The sequence below is a fragment of the Doryrhamphus excisus genome, chromosome 22 (genome assembly GCF_030265055.1).
Source record: "Doryrhamphus excisus isolate RoL2022-K1 chromosome 22, RoL_Dexc_1.0, whole genome shotgun sequence".
Taxonomy (NCBI): domain Eukaryota; kingdom Metazoa; phylum Chordata; class Actinopteri; order Syngnathiformes; family Syngnathidae; genus Doryrhamphus; species Doryrhamphus excisus.
This window is the reverse complement of record NC_080487.1, coordinates 4,991,361-5,009,523: the sequence shown is the minus strand read 5'-3', so window position 1 is coordinate 5,009,523 and position 18,163 is coordinate 4,991,361. Positions and strand designations below refer to the sequence as shown.

The 18,163-nt window shown below is 40.9% G+C and overlaps 1 protein-coding gene across 8 annotated transcripts in view; it reads right to left on the bottom strand.

Moving 5' to 3' along the window:
• Positions 1–18,163, bottom strand: part of ryr2a (ryanodine receptor 2a (cardiac)) — a 73,734-nt gene that overhangs the window by 1,654 nt on the left and 53,917 nt on the right. For 4 of the 8 annotated variants that reach the window (XM_058061894.1, XM_058061895.1, XM_058061898.1 and 1 more), the window contains exons 81-112: positions 18,001–18,097; positions 17,645–17,751; positions 17,516–17,567; positions 17,396–17,446; positions 17,232–17,331; positions 16,989–17,068; positions 16,834–16,910; positions 16,281–16,354; positions 13,719–13,799; positions 13,563–13,651; positions 13,174–13,302; positions 12,764–12,868; positions 12,377–12,458; positions 12,141–12,299; positions 11,907–12,061; positions 10,881–11,096; positions 10,488–10,760; positions 10,008–10,214; positions 9,610–9,924; positions 9,104–9,150; positions 8,508–8,646; positions 8,326–8,412; positions 7,446–7,721; positions 6,420–6,550; positions 6,246–6,288; positions 6,038–6,171; positions 4,922–4,982; positions 4,521–4,667; positions 4,306–4,440; positions 1,327–1,483; positions 1,121–1,185; positions 944–1,044 (exon numbers count right to left, since the gene is read on the bottom strand). In XM_058061894.1, coding sequence (XP_057917877.1) covers positions 944–1,044; positions 1,121–1,185; positions 1,327–1,483; positions 4,306–4,440; positions 4,521–4,667; positions 4,922–4,982; positions 6,038–6,171; positions 6,246–6,288; positions 6,420–6,550; positions 7,446–7,721; positions 8,326–8,412; positions 8,508–8,646; positions 9,104–9,150; positions 9,610–9,924; positions 10,008–10,214; positions 10,488–10,760; positions 10,881–11,096; positions 11,907–12,061; positions 12,141–12,299; positions 12,377–12,458; positions 12,764–12,868; positions 13,174–13,302; positions 13,563–13,651; positions 13,719–13,799; positions 16,281–16,354; positions 16,834–16,910; positions 16,989–17,068; positions 17,232–17,331; positions 17,396–17,446; positions 17,516–17,567; positions 17,645–17,751; positions 18,001–18,097 — 3,972 coding nt within the window. Of the gene's footprint in view, positions 1–943; positions 1,045–1,120; positions 1,186–1,326; positions 1,484–4,305; positions 4,441–4,520; positions 4,668–4,921; positions 4,983–6,037; positions 6,172–6,245; positions 6,289–6,419; positions 6,551–7,445; positions 7,722–8,325; positions 8,413–8,507; positions 8,647–9,103; positions 9,151–9,609; positions 9,925–10,007; positions 10,215–10,487; positions 10,761–10,880; positions 11,097–11,906; positions 12,062–12,140; positions 12,300–12,376; positions 12,459–12,763; positions 12,869–13,173; positions 13,303–13,562; positions 13,652–13,718; positions 13,800–15,456; positions 15,475–16,280; positions 16,355–16,833; positions 16,911–16,988; positions 17,069–17,231; positions 17,332–17,395; positions 17,447–17,515; positions 17,568–17,644; positions 17,752–18,000; positions 18,098–18,163 lie in introns of all 8 variants that reach the window. The other 4 variants (XM_058061892.1, XM_058061893.1, XM_058061899.1 and 1 more) reach the window with 2 other exon arrangements.

The following is an 18,163-nucleotide window of genomic DNA, read 5'->3' as shown; positions in this document are numbered from 1 at the left end:
CTACTTTTATAAGGCGTATACTATGAGGCCAATACTTTTATAAGGCGTATACTATAACACCAATACTTTTATAAGGCGTATACTACTATGACGCCAATACTTTTATAAGGCGTATACTATAACACCAATACTTTTATAAGGCATATACTACTATGACGCCAATACTTTTATAAGGCGTATACTACTTTGACGCCAATACTTTTATGAGGCGTATACTACTATGAGGCCAATACTTTTATAAGGCGTATACTACTATGATGCCGATACTTTTAGAAGGTGTATACTACTGTGACACCAATACTTTTATAAGGCGTATACTATAACGCCAATACTTTTATAAGGCGTATACTATAACGCCAATACTTTTATAAGGCGTATACTATAACGACAATACTTTTATAAAGCGTACACTATAACGACAATACTTTTATAAAGCGTATACTATAACGACAATACTTTTATAAGGCGTGTACTACTATGACACCAATACCTTTATAAGGCATATACTACTATAACGCCAATACAATAACACCAATACTTTTATAAGGCGTATACTATAATGCCAATACTTTTATAAGGCGTATAATATAATGCCAATACTTAAGGCATATATTACTATGACGACATACTTTTATAAGGTGTATACTACTATAACGCCAATACTTTTATAAGGCATATATTACTATGATGTCAATACTTTTATAAGACGCCAATACTTTGATAAGCCGTATACTACTATGAGGCCAATACTTTTATAAGGCGTATCCTACTATGACGCCAATACTTTTATAAGGCATATATTACTATGATGTCAATACTTTTATAAGACGCCAGTACTTTAATAAGGCGTATCCTACTATGACGCCAATACTGAAATGTATTTGAATTGTTTTGATTGACAGTCCCAAGAATCCCAGCAGCAGCAGCAAAGGAAAATACTCACAGGTAATTGGCCAGGTTGTGCTCCTGTAGCGTGTGTGTTTCAAAGCCATGTGGGACCGTATCAAAGTAATCATTGCCGATTCCACAAATAAAACATTTGGTCTGGAATGAAGAAACAATGCAGTGTTTAATGATTATGTGGTACGTGACCCACCATGCCGTCTTGTGTTTGCCTCACCTCCATGTCTTCTTTCACTTGCTCCTGTTGGTCTCGTAGTTCTCCAAACGCATCAATGATCAAACCTGGAACACACAAAGGCAGACATTGGTAATTCCATCCGGTATCCTGTTTCCTATTCCTAACGGAATGAGCTAACATGTACACATTTATAGTACTCAACTGAAAAATAATGAAAAGGACCAATGAGGTTGCCCCCCTCTCACCTTGAATGATGGCCAGAAGGATCACGATGACGAAGAAGAAAAAGGTGATGTCAAAGATGATGCGATAGATCTCATACTCGTCTCCTGCTGGGTCCTCAATCTGGTCACCGATGCCTCCGCCGGCACGCACACCCACATACATGTGGAACATGTAGCACTGGCAGAAAAGGTGAAGGGGGGGGGGGGGGGGGGGTTAGAAATGTACATGGATACTTCTCAAGTAGAGCTTCAATACACAAAGAAGAAACAGGAGTGAGACAACAATGTTTTTAGGTGAAATGAAGGTTGTTACTGGTTGTTAAGTGTAGTCCAATAAGGCTAGGCTAGTGTTACCTCCCTAAACCAGACTCAGGGAAACACACAGCTATAATTTTACCGCTCACTGCCAAATATTCTCAACCTAAAACACATAAAAGAGCAGTTTATTTTATTTCTTCTTATACGCAACTACAACCAGCCATTCAAGCATGCCCTGCTACTTGACAGGAAATAGCCATATTAAGATAATATATATATATAAGAAAAATATTCATTGAAATATACATCCATTTTGTTCCTTCACCCATTCTTTTGTCTATCTAATTCACTTGCACCTAAAATGGGTGCTAAAGGCTAGCACGGCCAGGCTTCAGTTCTCACCGCTAGGCCTGTTAGCATTTGCAAATATACACATGTATATACACAGACTTTCTTTTCTCACATAAACTACTAATATACATTACAAAGGAATCAAAAGTCACTCTACATGACCGTACTACATATCGTGGTGTACTTAAAAACACTTTTTTTCCACCAACCTGAAACACATGAAAGAGCGGGAAAAGTTGGTCGTCTCTCCAACAAAGCAGTTTATTTATTTCTTCTTATACGCAACTACAACCATTGAGCCATTCAAGCATGCTCTGCTACTTGACAGGAAATAGCCATATTAAGATAATATATACATATATATAAGAAAAATATTAATCCATTTTGTTCCTTCACCCATTCTTTTGTCTATCTAATTCACTTGCACCTAAAATGGGTGCTAAAGGCTAGCATGGCCAGGCTTCGGGCCTATTAGCATTAGCAAATATATACATGTATATACATAGACTTTCTTTTCTTACATAAACAACAAATATACATTACAGAGGAATCAAAAGTCACTCTACATAACTATACTACATGTCGTGGTGTACTTAAAAACACTTCTTTTTCACCAACCTGAAACACATAAAAGAGCGGGAAAAGTTCGTCGTCTCTCCAACACAGCAATTTATTTATTTCTTCTTCACCGCTGTGTGTGGCCTTCCCAACAACCAAGCCACAACGCCCCCTTGTGGCGCCACTGTGCAACAGCACCGTACAGCGAAAGTGCCTTACTTTCAACCAACAATTATAGGAAGATTAAATGAAAACCCCTTTGTTTTTTGTGTTTTTTACCCACACCTTTACACTAGGCTAGGCTAGGCTAGGTCATATGTCCTGCTTCTAGTCAGGACTCGAGCAGCAGCATTCTGGATGTACTTGCAGCTGTTTTCCAGCTGCTTTAGTGAGCCCGGTGCAAGCCGGACTAAGCAGACTAAGGCAGGGATGGTCTCTCTAGACCTGGGAGATGAGTTATTTATCTTGTGGAAATTATTTTTATGAAGTTTATTGTGAAAGAATCTTCCAAACCAATGGGTTTCAAACCCTCAACATGAGTTATGAGGGCAGCGACACTGGAGGGTTTCTTCATCTGTTAACTGTTGTAGCCAACAGGGTTGCCAACAAGGCTTGTTACTACAGTTGCTAACCATTTCAGTAAATAACCCTCCTTACAACAACCCTCTTGTCCTACTAGAGGACGTGGATTGGCTGGAGAAATGTTCAGGTGGAATTGAACCTTTTTTGAACACTATCAGCCCTCATATCTTACACATAAATGTATCCAGATAACAGAAGAGGAACATTATGGCTACTAAACCAACAAGTGAAGAGATCAGGACTGAGCCTCTCATCCTGCTGGGAGTGTTATTCCAAGGGATTAATTCTGATGCCGGAATCAGAGGGAAGAAAACCTCCCCTGAAGCAGCGGACCTTCATCTCCACTGCACTCGCCTCTGTCCCCTTCTTGTCCAAGAGGCACCCCCAGATCCTTAATAGGAATAAATAGAGCTCTATGGAATTCTATGGCTGGCTGACTATACAGGATTAGCCCTGAAGTTTCCGGGTGACAGAAGGTCGTCCTCCCACTCGTACAAAACACACACACACACGCCTGCCGTACGGCCCTTATATAGTGTTTCTTTCTACCCACCAACTATTACTTCAGTCTAATATACAGTGTAAGTGTGGAAGTGCATCTGGAATAGCGTGGTTAGCTAGTCCAAGTGGGTGGAGGTGTTGGATATTACAACTGAAATAAGGAGTTGAGGAGTTCCACCAGAGATGAAAACACCTGAACTGATTTAGAAATAGAGATCCCTCCCCCCGAAAAAAGGTACATCCAACATCCAACGCACGCAGGGAAGCGGAAAAGGTCTCAGATCAGCTCAGTCTGCAGATCAGTCATGTGACTGGCTGGAATCGACATTTCATTTAGTCACTGAATGTAAATCAAACTTTGTTCATACTTCAGGTGGCCCCCAGCCCCTTTGTGGAGGTGGAAGTTGGACCGTGAAGTCCACAAGGTCAAGAAGCTGTGGAGCATCGTTGATTGAAAAGCATCAGACAAAAAATAGAGAATACATCCAGCGCCTGAGGGTGAAGTGTAAAATTAAATTCTCTGACCCGTGACTCCCTGACTTTGTATCCATACATGGCCAACGAACCTGGTTACTCACAAGCTACACCAGATACTGTCTCCAAGTCTCCAAAACACTTAACCAAGCATCGGTCAGCACTCGTGTGACGCGAGAAGATAAAGCAAAATAGACACTAACTGTTTTTGGAACTCTCAAACAGCCCAAAGTTTGATTTACCATGAATTTCCCTGCTTGGTTTGTCATGACTTACAGTCAGCATGTCATCACACTTCATGTCAGGTAGTTCTCCATCTTCACTCTTGTTGTAGAACTTCCTGAAGAAGTTGAAGGCCACTACTGTGTAGAGATATACCACCACGGCTAACAGGCCGACTGTTAGGACCAGCTGCAAGGAAGCACAGAATCACTCAGTCTCAGACCCGTCTTGTAGCTCGCAACCCCCCCCCCCCCCCCAAAGCAGCATACCTGTTTTCCGTTGTGTGTGACAGATGACAGAATGGTCCGCAGCGTCTTGAAGCCCATTGCAATATCGAGCAGATGAGCAGCAAAGAAGAAGTTGTTGTAGTGACCCAGTATGGACATGGTCATGTACCAGGCCAGGTACAGGAATGACTGCAGGACGGGAGAGGTAGCATTCAGAAGCACTGTAGCAACAAGATGCATAATATGTGCTTTTACAAAGATTCATTTTATATGCTGTTGCTGTTTTCCCGGTGGTGTGTTACTATTTCACCGTTACAAATATTTACCATATAAAACAAGTTATTTGATTACAAAGTATAAAGTCACCACCCATAGAACCTCAAATCGATACAGCAACTTGGACCTACTTCCTTTTGAATACACCCTATTGCATGCATGCTTACATTGTCGGTGAACACCACTCCCAGCTTCCATATCTGGTACTTAGCATCAATGGAGTTCAGCCTGGTGAGAGAGTACAATAAATCATAAGTTCTGAATAGGATGGAAATATATTAATGTCCTGAACAATGACATCTACCACCTTGATGTTCTTCCAGTCCGGGCTGTTCATAGTCGATCACAGGGTACACTTAAGAGTATACCAACAACCATTCACATTCCCACAACCAACATTTACAGCCTTCAGTGAACCTAACATCATGTTTGGGACTGTGGGAATAAACAACAGTGCTGTACTTTCCAGTGTAGTACTTTCGTAAACTTCGAACCCTGCAGATTATTACAATTTCTGACTAAGTTCTAATCTTGTGGCATCTCCTTTACTGCAGCTTCCAGGGTGAAGAAAACCCTCCTGGACTAGCAAAACAATACTTTCGGTCATCGGTGTCACATGACCAAAAGGGAGCAGTTGTGTGCTGCTGCCAAAAATATTATATCTATGTAGATAAAATGGTAATGGTAATGGTTTAAATTTCATTTGAACATGCATCAGATTACAATTGAGTGCATCCCATAATCAGTTCACAGTTCCACATGTCCAAAAGGAGCAGGAAGAAGCAAAGCTTATTAAATCCTACCCCTCCATCTGGTACTTTTACAATCAGTAACTGTTGCATTTGTTCACTTCCTGCTTTCCTAATATAGTTTAAGTTGTTTTTTTTATTTTTGTCACGTATTATTTTGGTTATTTTTAGCCTTATGCATTATTTTAGCTGTTTGAAGATGAACTATATCAGCAAGTTGAAGTATTTGTGATTTTAGAAATAAGGAGTTAGTATGTTCTCTGTAGGCGGCATTATGAATTATCCTTACTACCCTTTTTTGCAGTACATTTACATCGAGTGAAGATTGCTTTTATAGTTATTATCCCATATTTCCACACAATAAGTAAGATATGGTAGAACCAGAGAGCAATTAAGAGTGTGGAGTGAAATCATATTGATGCTGAGAACTTTTTGGTCGTTTCATCACCAAAAACGACAGAGCTCATGCTCATACGTTATAGCGCCACATGTAGGTGAAATATGCTCTTCCACACATGATTGGGGTGTACTCACACAGCAGCCAATGAGCTGTCTCTCCTGGGCTTCCTTTGTTTACAGGCATCACTGAAGTCCAAAGCAGCCTTGTCCAGGCCCAGCAGCTCGCTGATCCGGTCGTTGCCATAAAACTCCCCATATTTATCCATCACCTGCAGAAGAGCGGATAAAAATGACATTTTACACTGCCTTTAAAAAATGAAAATGAACTGTAGAGGACACCTACTTTTCGCTTCACAAACTTATCCCAGTAGTTGTTTGGGAAAGATCTACAAATGAGAAGGCAAATTCAATAATGACAAGCATAATCAGAAAGGCTGTTGTATTACCAAACTAGTCTCCATGAAACTAGGTGGAACATCCAACGTCACAGTCCAAGATCCAAGAGGGGGGGACTTACTGGGTGTTGATAACAAGCCGGTCCCACTGCCCCTTAATGTCATCCTCAGAAGGCTGCTCGGTAATGTAAAGGCCATCAAACTCCAACTTTCTGGCAATCTCCTTCTCACGCTTGAAGATCACCAATGGAACCTGCATGACCCCACAGCCGCACACAAACACACCCTTACTGAGCTCGCCACCTCTTGGTCCACCATTAATGACATGACAATGTTCTATCATCATCAAGTCTGATCAGATATAAAAATCTCGCTGGTAAGACTTTACATCGCAGGATAGCCGGCCAGGATAATCTTAAAAAAAACAACAACTGACAATCCAGCTTCTCCCATGTATGTAGTCACATTTCACATCAAAAATTTGCTAAAATTTACCATATTTTCTGGATTATAAGTCGCGCTTTTTTCATATTCCTGCAACTTATACTCCAGAGCGACTTATAAATGAAACAACAAACACCTTTTATGTTCATGTTTATTTTTGTGTAGCTGAATAACCATTGTGTTAGCATATCCTACACCTATTCAACCTGTTCTCTATTCTTTTATTGTTAGAACTTGCCTTCCAAGAGGACGTAACGTCTGTTTTGGTCAAGTGGTTTGTAAAATAAATTACCCGCAAAAAATGCTATTTATACTCCAGTGCGAATTATGTATGTTTTTTCTACCTAATTATGCATTTTTGTCCTTGTGCGACTTATACTCCGGAGCGACTTATAGTCCAGAAAATACGGTAAATACAGTATTATAAAAATGAAAATAAAAATATAATACAAAAAATCCTGTCCAATAAGTGTGCAATTAACCATGCAATAAACCGTGCAATAACTGAAATACTGTAAACCTGTGACTTGGTCAACATGTATATAGTGTATATAAGTATATACTTCTGATTTGTATTGCCCTGATTTTGCACTTCTGAATGAAGACATTTGAAGTAATGTGTGGAATAACAGTCCACAAACCTAACACAGCACCAACATGGCTGTCAATGACTACCTGGACAATTGAAGCACAGAGCAGCATACCTTGAGACAATAATATCCAATGATGCAGAAGAAAGAGATGACCGTGTGAAGGATAGCCAGGATCCGCAGCATGGGCTCCATGTATCCGCTGCCTTCCTCCAGAACAAAGCGCACCATGACGGACTTGAGGAGCTCCCTGGGGTCATCCACAACCTCATCTTTTGTCTCTGCTGTCGGCTCGCCACTTAATGGATCCCACTGAATGCTGTTGTCCTGTTGGCTGCTGGAGAACATCACTTCCTTTTCCTCGGCTACTGATGCAGAGGATGTAGAAACCTAAATGGAGCAATTTGTCAGTACATTGTACTTTTTTATCTTCAGTTATTTTGATTGTGTATTTTCTCAACATGGCAAACACAATTGGAATGGCACTCTGGCACTCACTAAAGCATAAACCGCTGCAAGACCACTATTTGAAAATAAATGTATCAGATTCGCAAATAGTTGGGGGGTCTTGTGGGGTTACGGTGGACTGTTGTGAGAAGCAGGGAGGACTTTTAATATTAGTAAAGACCTGCCATCTTGTATGAATTTGTCATACTCGGCATTCAGTTTGACTCTTGAACTCATTTTGTTGCATTTCGCTGGCTTTAGTTTGGAGTTCTGTCTGTAGTCTGTGGGGGGGGGGGGGGGGGGGGGGTGCAACGATACACCCACACCCACTGAGTAAGACATGACGGTCATAACACGACAGTCCGGATTTGCACTAAAGGGGGGGCTAATATTCTGGGATATTTGACTGTAAAATTGGCAGTAAAGTTGAACATAAAGGAAGCACAGTGGACCCTGTGGGTAGCATGTCTGATCACAATCAGTGGCGGGCCTTTTTCCAAAACATGCTTACCACATGCATATATATATTTATATATATATATATTACCTTATAGAACAGGAGAATGAAGTTTATGGCAAATGCAACAAATAGAGCCAACATCCTCATGTTGTAGAAGTTCCTGGCAAAATAATTCTGTGGGAAAACAGAAAGATGCAGAAAAACAAATAGTTACAAATGACCCCAAAAGCATGATCACAACTGGAAAACAGATGAAGAGCTCCATTTACCAGGAGTTTTCTCTGGTAGGCAATGATCTTCTTCAAGACCACAGACTCCTGCACGTCAGGTTCATCTTTTGCAAAATTCCGCCTTTTCACCTTTGTCTTCATCTTTTCATTTTTCTCCTGTTTATCTCCATGATCAGCCCTGAAATCACAGGTATGGTTAAATATGCTAAACATACTCCTGATGCCCTCTTAAGTTTCCAGATTGGATTTCCATCAGGGCTTCACACGGTATGTAAAAAGAGTCTGGAAAAGTCTTGATGTGCTATATATATATCACTATGGTACCCATTATGTTATTGTATGGTCATATCACCTCGTGCTTTGGTACGTGACAAATTTTTTTTTTTTAAATTAAAAAAACTTATTAGGAAAGCAGGAAGTGAACAAATGTAACAGTTACTGATTGTGAAAGTACCAGATGGAGGGGTAGGATTTAATAAGCTTTGCTTCTTCCTACTCCTTTTGGACATGTGAACTGATTATGGGATGCACTCAATTGTAATCTGATGCATATTCAAATGAAATAAAACCATTACCATTACCAAACTTATGAAGCAAAAAGAAATTCTCAGAATATACCACATGCTGATACTTACTTTTTGTCCACTTCACAAGTACTTTCTGGTGTCGAGCCCTTTTGCTTCTCCAAGGAAGAAAATACAAGAAAAGAGAGACTTAGAGACTTGGCAAATGTAAAAAGGAAGAGAATTTTGTTGCATTCCTGCAACACAGAATGTTTCTTTCCTGGTTTCTTTGCTTTAGCAACATTTCGCATTGAAATGGAGCTTACTCCATCCTATCATAGCCAAATATTAGGACCGTGGGGAAATGACAAGTATTTGCATTTGCCACCCATGGATGGTCCCTGGATGTTGAGGGACTGTCTTGGCTGACACGTCTCTTCAACAATAAAGTGGAAGACTTAAAAATATTGCTTAAAAAATATAGCCTGAAAAAGTCATAATCTGCATTCAACATCTGGTTTACAGTAAGAGTATTGTCATGACGTTTTCTACAGCGTTTTCCCGATGTTCATTCTATTGTGCAAGATAGCTGTCATTATTTATAACTATAACAAACGTGCCTGTCTCGTGTTCTCTACCTGATGTCTGTGTCTGAGCCCAGAAGGGGGTACTGTTGAGGCAGCAGAGGAGGTTGCCGAAGGAAGCGGAGAGTTAAGAAGTTCAGTCAGACTGGCGTAAGGATTGTGTGGAGTAATTTTGTATTGTCCTCCTTCTCTCCGCAAGTCCAGCCCAAAAACGTCGGAAAGGAGCTCGGTGTCACTGGTATTGATAGCCAACTCCGCCAGGTCCTCCTTCACTGAGCTCCTGTCAAATGATTTCCTGTCTTTGTCCTCCGCGTCTGACCTGACTTCGTCCTGACTGGGCTCAGGTATGTTTACCAGTGGCTCAGACACCTAGGAAAGGAGTATTTTACATTTTTTACTGAATTTGTTAACAACTTGTGTGTAGGTTGTGTTACGTTATGTCAATTGTGTACCTTTAGAGTGTTGGCCCCGTCAACCAGGTTGGCTCCTAAGATGCTATTGCAGATAATTCTGTAGAATCCTCGAACCACACTATACGCTATGTAGAGGAGGCCTTGCAATGCTGACCAGTAGAATGAAAGCAAGGTCGTCACCATGTCTTTCGCTGTCATACTCTTTATCTTCTTCATCTGCTTCCTCAAACTCTTCATGGACAGCACCTGAGACAAGACATGGAGACGTGATGTCTTCTCAATTATTCCCTGGGACTTTCCCACTGTTCTGACTATTGCTTGATCAAACATGACCTTTTAATTACAAGCTGCAGTCTATCATGATCACTAATGATTTAACAGGTGTTGAGGGTGGAAGACAATCTCCTGGTTAGAGATGCCCCTCTACCATGCCGCCCCATCTATCCATGCATTGAGTCCTGTCGTGTTTTTGACTACTCCAACAAGTTCCGTAATGTCAAGCACAAAGGTTTTGCTCACCTTGATCAGCATCATGACGTTGCCCTGCAGAGCCACCAGTGCCATGTGAATGGTGGTGACAGAAAAGAAGCCCATCTCAGGATTTTCCACATTTGGATGATCTTGCTCACTCTCTTCTTTCGCGGCAAAACGCTCGCCAATGTCTGACATCTGAGCAGCCAGCTGCATTTCGAAGATGGTGTCCTCACAGAAATTCACAAACAACTCCATCTTTTCCTTCTCGCCTCCTTCATTCACCACGTCAAAGATGAACTGGCGCTTGGATTCTTTAACCTGGTTGGAAAGGAAAGGCAAATCCACCATAAAGAAATATGTGTTTGGAGAAAACAATGTTAAAAATAACATGAAATCATTAAAAAAATACAGAAAATCAATAATAAACCTGATCTTTACCTGAGGTTTCTCCCACTGAGTTCGACTGGATTCACTGATCTCAAAGTAGACCCTCTCAATCCGCTTGGCACTGCCCATGATCTCAATCCGACCCAGGTAGGGCTGGAAGTAGTTAAGAACACTCTCTGCCAGCTCCAGGAAGGTCTGCAGCCGGGTGTCGTGAGGCATGTGCTCCGACAAGTTGGTCAGCAAAACGGCCACGTTGAAGCCAATATCCTGTTGGATCAGTTGATATCATTCAACACTTAACACAGACTGCGCCAATTAAAGGAGGTTGACATTAATAATTCATACGTTTCACAAGTTAGTTAAAATGAAAGTAATAAACAGATAAAAGTTCTAATAAATATTGTTAAAATATTGTCTAAAAATATTGTTAGACAAGCTTTGTCGTTTTCTCTCGGTGAAAAGCCGACTGGCCTCACAGCAGAAACAAAACTGGAAAACCTTATAAACACACTGAAAGTTGCTCTAAACGCTTGTTTCTCTGGAAATTATGGTCTTTGTAAGTATATTGGTGTATAAAGCACTTACATAGATGCAGTTTCTATTTCAAAAGTTGTACTAGTTTTGTCAAGTTCGCTAACTTCACGCTACTGCTAGTTAGCTAACTGTTAGCTGATGTGTGTTTAGCCTGCAACATGAGCAGTATTGGAATTTTATTTGATTTTTTCTGTATGTTATCACTTATTTTTACAAGAAAGCTTCATAAAGCAAGAAAAGCAAGCCTTGTGCGCAGAGTTTTGTTCGTTGGTTCGCTGTCTAGAAACATACAGCTCAATTATTCATATAATTTTCATGCCAAAAGTAAGGAATTGTTCTCTTTCTATTACTGTTTCATTGAATTGTATTGAATGTTTTTATGACTGTATTTTACATATCCTTCATGTGTATGATTTTGGCATAATATACAGTAGGTATAAGATCTAATATATACCAAAAGTGGACTGACATCGCAGCCTAGGAACACAACTCATTCATAACTAGAGTAGTATCATTTGTATGATATATATTGATGTAATTTACCTTAGCTGGTTCATGGAAGCGCTCCACAAATTCCTCATAGTCAAGGAGTTCATTCTCATCAGTCTCCGCACAGCAGAGAAGAAAGTCTGTCTCAGACTTGGTGTAATGCTTGTGGCTCTCCATCGCCTTTTGAAAGTCCCTCTTTGAGATGACGCCTAATATTGCATTTGTTAATCAATAAAACATTACAAACAAGTGATACTTAACACTGGCTTTAGGAAAATAGTGACTTGCCTTTCCCGTCAGGGTCGTACTCTTTAAAGGCATCCGAGGAGGTGAGGTCTTTCAATTTGAGGAACATATCAAAGAACTTCAAAATCATCTCTACATTGTTGGATGATTCCACGAGCATATCAACCATCTGTTTTCCAATGGTCCCATTAACCACATTCCCTGTCAACACAAACAGCACTTGAAAGTCATTTTTTTGCAATATGCATGTCGCCGGGAATAAATAAGGCATGACATACCCTCCAGCATCGAAAGCAACATGACCACCATGTCTTTCTGAAGATCCATCAGTTCCTTCAGTAACTCAATCTGACTGGAGTCCTGAAAGAAAGACATTTTAACAAACGTTTACGTTTCAATAGTTACGTCATTGTAAACTGTAATTCATCTAACGTGTCATATTTATGATGCATTGATGTGTGTGGTAAAACCAAGTTCGCATGAATTCACTTTGTGCACCAACAAATATGCAAACCAAAAACATTCAACACTCAAAGGTGCACCTAACAAAATGTACAAACATGTACCAATACAAGTTTCAAGTGGAAAAAACAACAACTCCTTTTTCATAATGCTGCAATGACATCAGCCTCTCTGTGTCTTTTTTTTTTTTTTAAGAACCTTACCTGAGACAATTTCATCTGCATATGAGCAAAGACGTGTAAAAACCCAACCACAGCATCCCATAGTCGACTGTGTGCCAAACTCTGCTGATTGCCAGTACATGGACCCTGTTACATCATCAATAAGAATGAGAAGTTTAACCACAACCAAGGAACAGATCAACCTGAGCTGCCTATTATTACAAGTTTAACTACTGTGTAGTACTTGAATCTAATTCTCTATGGGAACTGATTGATTTTGACCAAACAATGATTTCCTTCTGTTTTAAATTGTGTGACAACATAGCTAATGACAGCATAGAAGCTAATGACAACATAGCTTCTATTTGAAAATGGGCATAAATCAAAGCCGACAAAGTAATTTTGATTAATCACTGAATAATTGTCATCCATTTCTCTGTGGATTGTTGTACCTGGATATACTCTGTCAGGGTGTTGAAAACCTGCTTGGCCACGTTGATGGCCTTTGAGAAGTTCCTCTGTCCTTGTTCATCAATGACATCTTTCCCAGAGTAATACCAGTAGAAGTCACTGATGGACTCCTGCAAACAGCAAGTGAAGCAAGTGAATGGCAGTGGAAGGGGAGGTAAACACGAAAGACAAATAGGCCAAGTTACATGTTTTCTTTGGGGGAACATCATAATTAGTTTGGCAGCAGATGGATCCTTCCAGATTCCCATATGCTTAGTAATGTCCAACGTTTTCACTGAAGAATGTTGAATACTAATAATGATGCTAAAATCCTATTTGCATAATCATTTGGAATGCTGTTTTTTTCAGTAAAAGATGAGTAGAAGCTAACCTGAACTCTTAGAAGGTAGTCAACAGTAGAGATGATGATGTTGACAGTTGTATTGTTCCCTGTTTGAGTCCTTAAGTAGTTCTGGAAGTCTGTAGCGGGATATGTAGATTTCCAATTAAATAAGACACGTATTACCTACTAAATTCACCAACATACCTGAGTTATGACCTTCACAGAGAAGCTGGAGGAAGCGGAAAAGGTCACAGGTGAACTCATCATCCTGCATGACCTTCTCACCTGGCCCGTAGAGAAGAAACCCCACACACAGACATAAAGTAAGCCCGCCAACACATCCACAATATATAGAAAGACATGCAGACAGACAGAGCAGGTACTCCCAGGTACACACGGAACACGGGCATATGCAGATTGACACAATAATGCATACACAGTCACACATACGTTCAGAAAACACACACACAAAGCACACAAAGAAAGTCAGAAAGTCATATTGAAAACAAACGTGAACAACACACGGATGAGAAGATTGTACAGAAGTACTGCAAGAATAATGGCGCTTTCTTCTGTCATTGAAGGTGTATGTTCCCAATACACAATTCTTACAGGATAAACACATATTCCTGAATGAGCAGTGAACAGCCACAGCACTTAAAACGTGGGTCTTTGAAGAAGCAGCACTTTACAGTCAGAAGGACAAGTTGAGCTTTAGATGTTTAGCAGAGGACACGTCAAAGATTGTAGCTGGAGTATTAATTTCAAACACATAAGAAAAGTCCCACTTACTGACTTTGGTAAAATGCTGCTTCCATCCATAAAGTGCAAGGAAGAGTTATTCAGAATGACGAGACAGCACAGATATTAATATCACCATGAACATAGACACCAATACAGGATGGCAACAGGGAGGACCAGGCTGAGGTCATCTTCATCGCTGCTGTCTGACCTTTACATACTCATCATGGTCACATTCATCTCCAGGATTTACTTCAACCAGGATGGAACCATGACACAATGTTAAAAAGTGTTCCTGATTCGGTCTTAAATGTTTCAGATCATCAAATGTAAATAATAGTAATGACGACACAACTACTAAGGGAGTACTAAAATCCAAACCTACATGTCCTAAAGTTCTTGTGGATCGGCGACAAAGCAAATTATTGGTTTTGGTTTGTTTGGCTATTAAAATAATGACATTTTTAGTCTTTTTAATATTTAATTTTTATGCTATTTTTGCTCCTTTGGACCATCCTGCGTGTTCCCGTCATCTAAATCCAAAGGAGAAGATTTGGGGATGGATGGCAAGGGACGTTTACACAAATGGCCATCAGTCCCAGACAGTGGATGGCCTTCAAAACCTGGATCAACATCCCCGCTCGCCTCCTGGACACACCGAACATACACATTTGTTGTGTTGTCCAGCATCATGGATCTAGGGCTGCGTGAGTGCTCTGGGGAGCTGCGGTTCATTGAAGTGTGTACTGTGAGCTTTCTGAAACTGGTAGTTTTCTACCGTGATCATGACCACAAACACACCTCCAAGACGCCAACGAGGGTGAATGTGTTTAAGTTTCATTCCGATTCATTCATTCCGGGCTAGGGCTTGGAGATTACGTGTCTTAGCCTGCTCTCCAATGCACCGGATGCTGTGCAAATCCTAGAAGTGTTATTATATCTACTGATTCTTATGAAAAAAATTATGGCAAATATGTAAAATGACCTGCAAACTCCCCGTGTGTTCATTGGCCAAGCAAAGGAATGTGAGAGATGGTGACAGTAGAGGTCGTGGGGGTCGTTTAGAGCAGGGTTCAGAGCTGATAAAGGATGTACTGAGAAGAAGTAAACTCAGCATCTGGACACAACCGACACAGCTGATCCAGTGCAGCCAAAGAGGGTTGCATCAACACACAAGGAATGGCTTGAAAGGCATAATTACCACGCTCATGAGTCATGACTGAGGAAGGGAAGAAGGTGCAATAGAACAAAATGGGGGACAAGACAACGGGAAGGAAAGAAAGAGAGAAAGAAAAGGAAAGAAACAAATAAAGGGTTATATTTATAGGGAATACAGTTGCACAATTATGATTTGTATTGTTTTATTACTGTGGAACAAATAAGAATTTAATTTAGAAAAGTAAGCTTTTCCATTTTTGATAAAGGATAGTATATGATGTAATTGTGCAACCAATGACATGTAAAAATGCACTGAAATGGAAAAACTTAAAGCAAAGCATTCAGAAACATTCTGGAATGTATTTTCATAATTTTCTCCAAGGTTCGTTTTTTCTTCTCCCTCTGAGATATTTCATTTAATAAATAATCAAATGAGAGAATTTAGTCTCTTAAAAAGTGTAAATACTGTATGTACTACTTAAAATATATATGGAAAAATGAAGAGATCCACTCAAATGTAGGTGACTTAACTTAAACACATAGAGTATTACCATATTTCACTATTATCCATATCCATACTTATTTCTTTGGTGTTTTACTTGGTGAGGTACAGTGGTGTCTTTTCTTCAGGCATCAATACCCTGCTAAAATTTGGAAACAAACCCCAACTACAAGAGTACAAATACGTTATGGTCTGGCCACAACTTCAGGGTCGCTCTGCTGCGTGAGAACAAAACAAACCCAAAACTACAGCACTGCACTTCACCACCAGTCGCATACGCTCATAGTTTCGGTTTATTCACAAATACTGCAAACTTGAAATGGGGGGGGTGAAAATGTACATTGTAAATGTTTTATTTTATTTACCTGATCCTTCCTCGGTCACCATCCCGAGTCCTTCTGCTTTGTTCTGCCTCTCAAATGCATTTAGGTCGAGAACGCTGAGGGGGAAAAAAAAGTGTTCATTTTGTGGGTGTGAGTTCGGATTATCGGAATTATCATCTAATCTGATTCAGAAGGAGACACAAGTTATTAAAATTATGAAACGATGATAATCTACTGTATTGTGTGGCCACTGGCTTCATATCCACTTTCAATATTCACTGCAAATATCTGGAGCTATGAAGAACACAGATGCATGTCAATCATGCTGCATCGCCCCCAGTAAGGACACACTCATGCATCAACTGGCTGCAAATTTTGTGGGGGTGGAGTGGGTGTGAATGTGAGTGGGAATGGCTGTCCATATGTCACCTGATACTGTCTGTGTGTACGACAAATTCACAGTGAAATGCTGCATCGATTGATGGACAGGAGTTGTGTTCCTTAGTCTGTTTAATTGTGACCTTTAAATCTGTATTTGACCTTTTCTCACATCTTTTGTTCACCAACACACTTCCACAGCAACACACGTGTTTACCTGCATGACTGCATGAGGCCAGCAAGACCCTGAAAGAAGCCCACATCCTTCTTGTTCTTCAGATAGTCCAGCATCTTCTGTGAAAAGGTCAGCCAATCGAGGTGAGTTCAGTGACATTTGAAATGCAGTGATGGACAGATGAGAGGAAACGCTACCTGTTGGACAGTAGAGTTTCCCCCATTGAGGATAGCAATGCCCAGTTTTAGCGTGGACGCCACCATAGGGCCTATCTCACCTGGAATGACACAGACACGTCATACATGTGTTCCATTCCGATATCCTGGTTGGGATATTCAGAAGAATACACGTGCGTGCTGGATGAGGGTTGGTGTGGGTCAGCTTTCATGATTTGGAATTCTTTACTAAGCCCCTTCAACTCAGTTAAGGAGACTGCTGACCTTTGCTGGCGCTGATGGTCTGAAGCACCATCTCAGCAGCCCCGCGATCATGCAGCCTTTCTTGCTGGTACAACAACTTCTGCTTTTCCATCTCCTTTTCCTGTTCGCCAAAATTAAGTTTGACTGGTTGATAACATGAAACAAACACAAAGAACAACACTGACCTCAAAACTTTTGACTTCATCTCCATCTTCATCTTCTTCATCATGGCAGCTCTGTAAGAAAGAAACGACTGAGTCAACAAAGCCGAGAAGACGTAATCCAAGACGTACTCCAGCAAGTACCTTGGCCATGATGTCAGCGTAAGCCATGTAGAGACTGTCCTCCTCCAGCTTACTACAACGCAAACAGAGTATTTCCTTTAGAGACGGTAGTGGCGCTCGAACGGAAGGCTGGCAAACAGGGGAACGCACCACTTCTCCGTGAGGGCTGTTCGACTGAAAAGCTGGATGAGCTGATGTAGCGGGTCGATTTGCTTCTCTCCTTCCTCCTCCTCAAACGGCTCCTGTTGGCCCGATTTCTGAAGCACATTTCAGCACCAGTTAGTGCTTGGACGCGACCGAAGCACTGGATAGGTCAGTGCCCGTCTCCGTGGTAACCAACGGGTTCATCAATACGTCTGATCCACTTTTCATAGTCTTCGGCATGGCTCACACAAACACAGCCATCATCATCATGATCATCATCATCATCTACAGCACCACTGCTGTTTTCTACGTCTTTCCCGAGGGAGTCCCCTGGGGGTCACCAAGGAGAACCATTGACTTACAGCAAGATCCTCGATGAGTTTGTCCTCAAAGAAGTGCTCCTCTGCTTCGATCCAGGATTTCTCGTAGCCCTGCAGGAACAAGTTGACAGCCCGGTGCCTAGTTTGGGGGAGAGCAATATATTGGCTGCATAACAGTTACTTGTTTTCTAAGCTAAGACCCGAT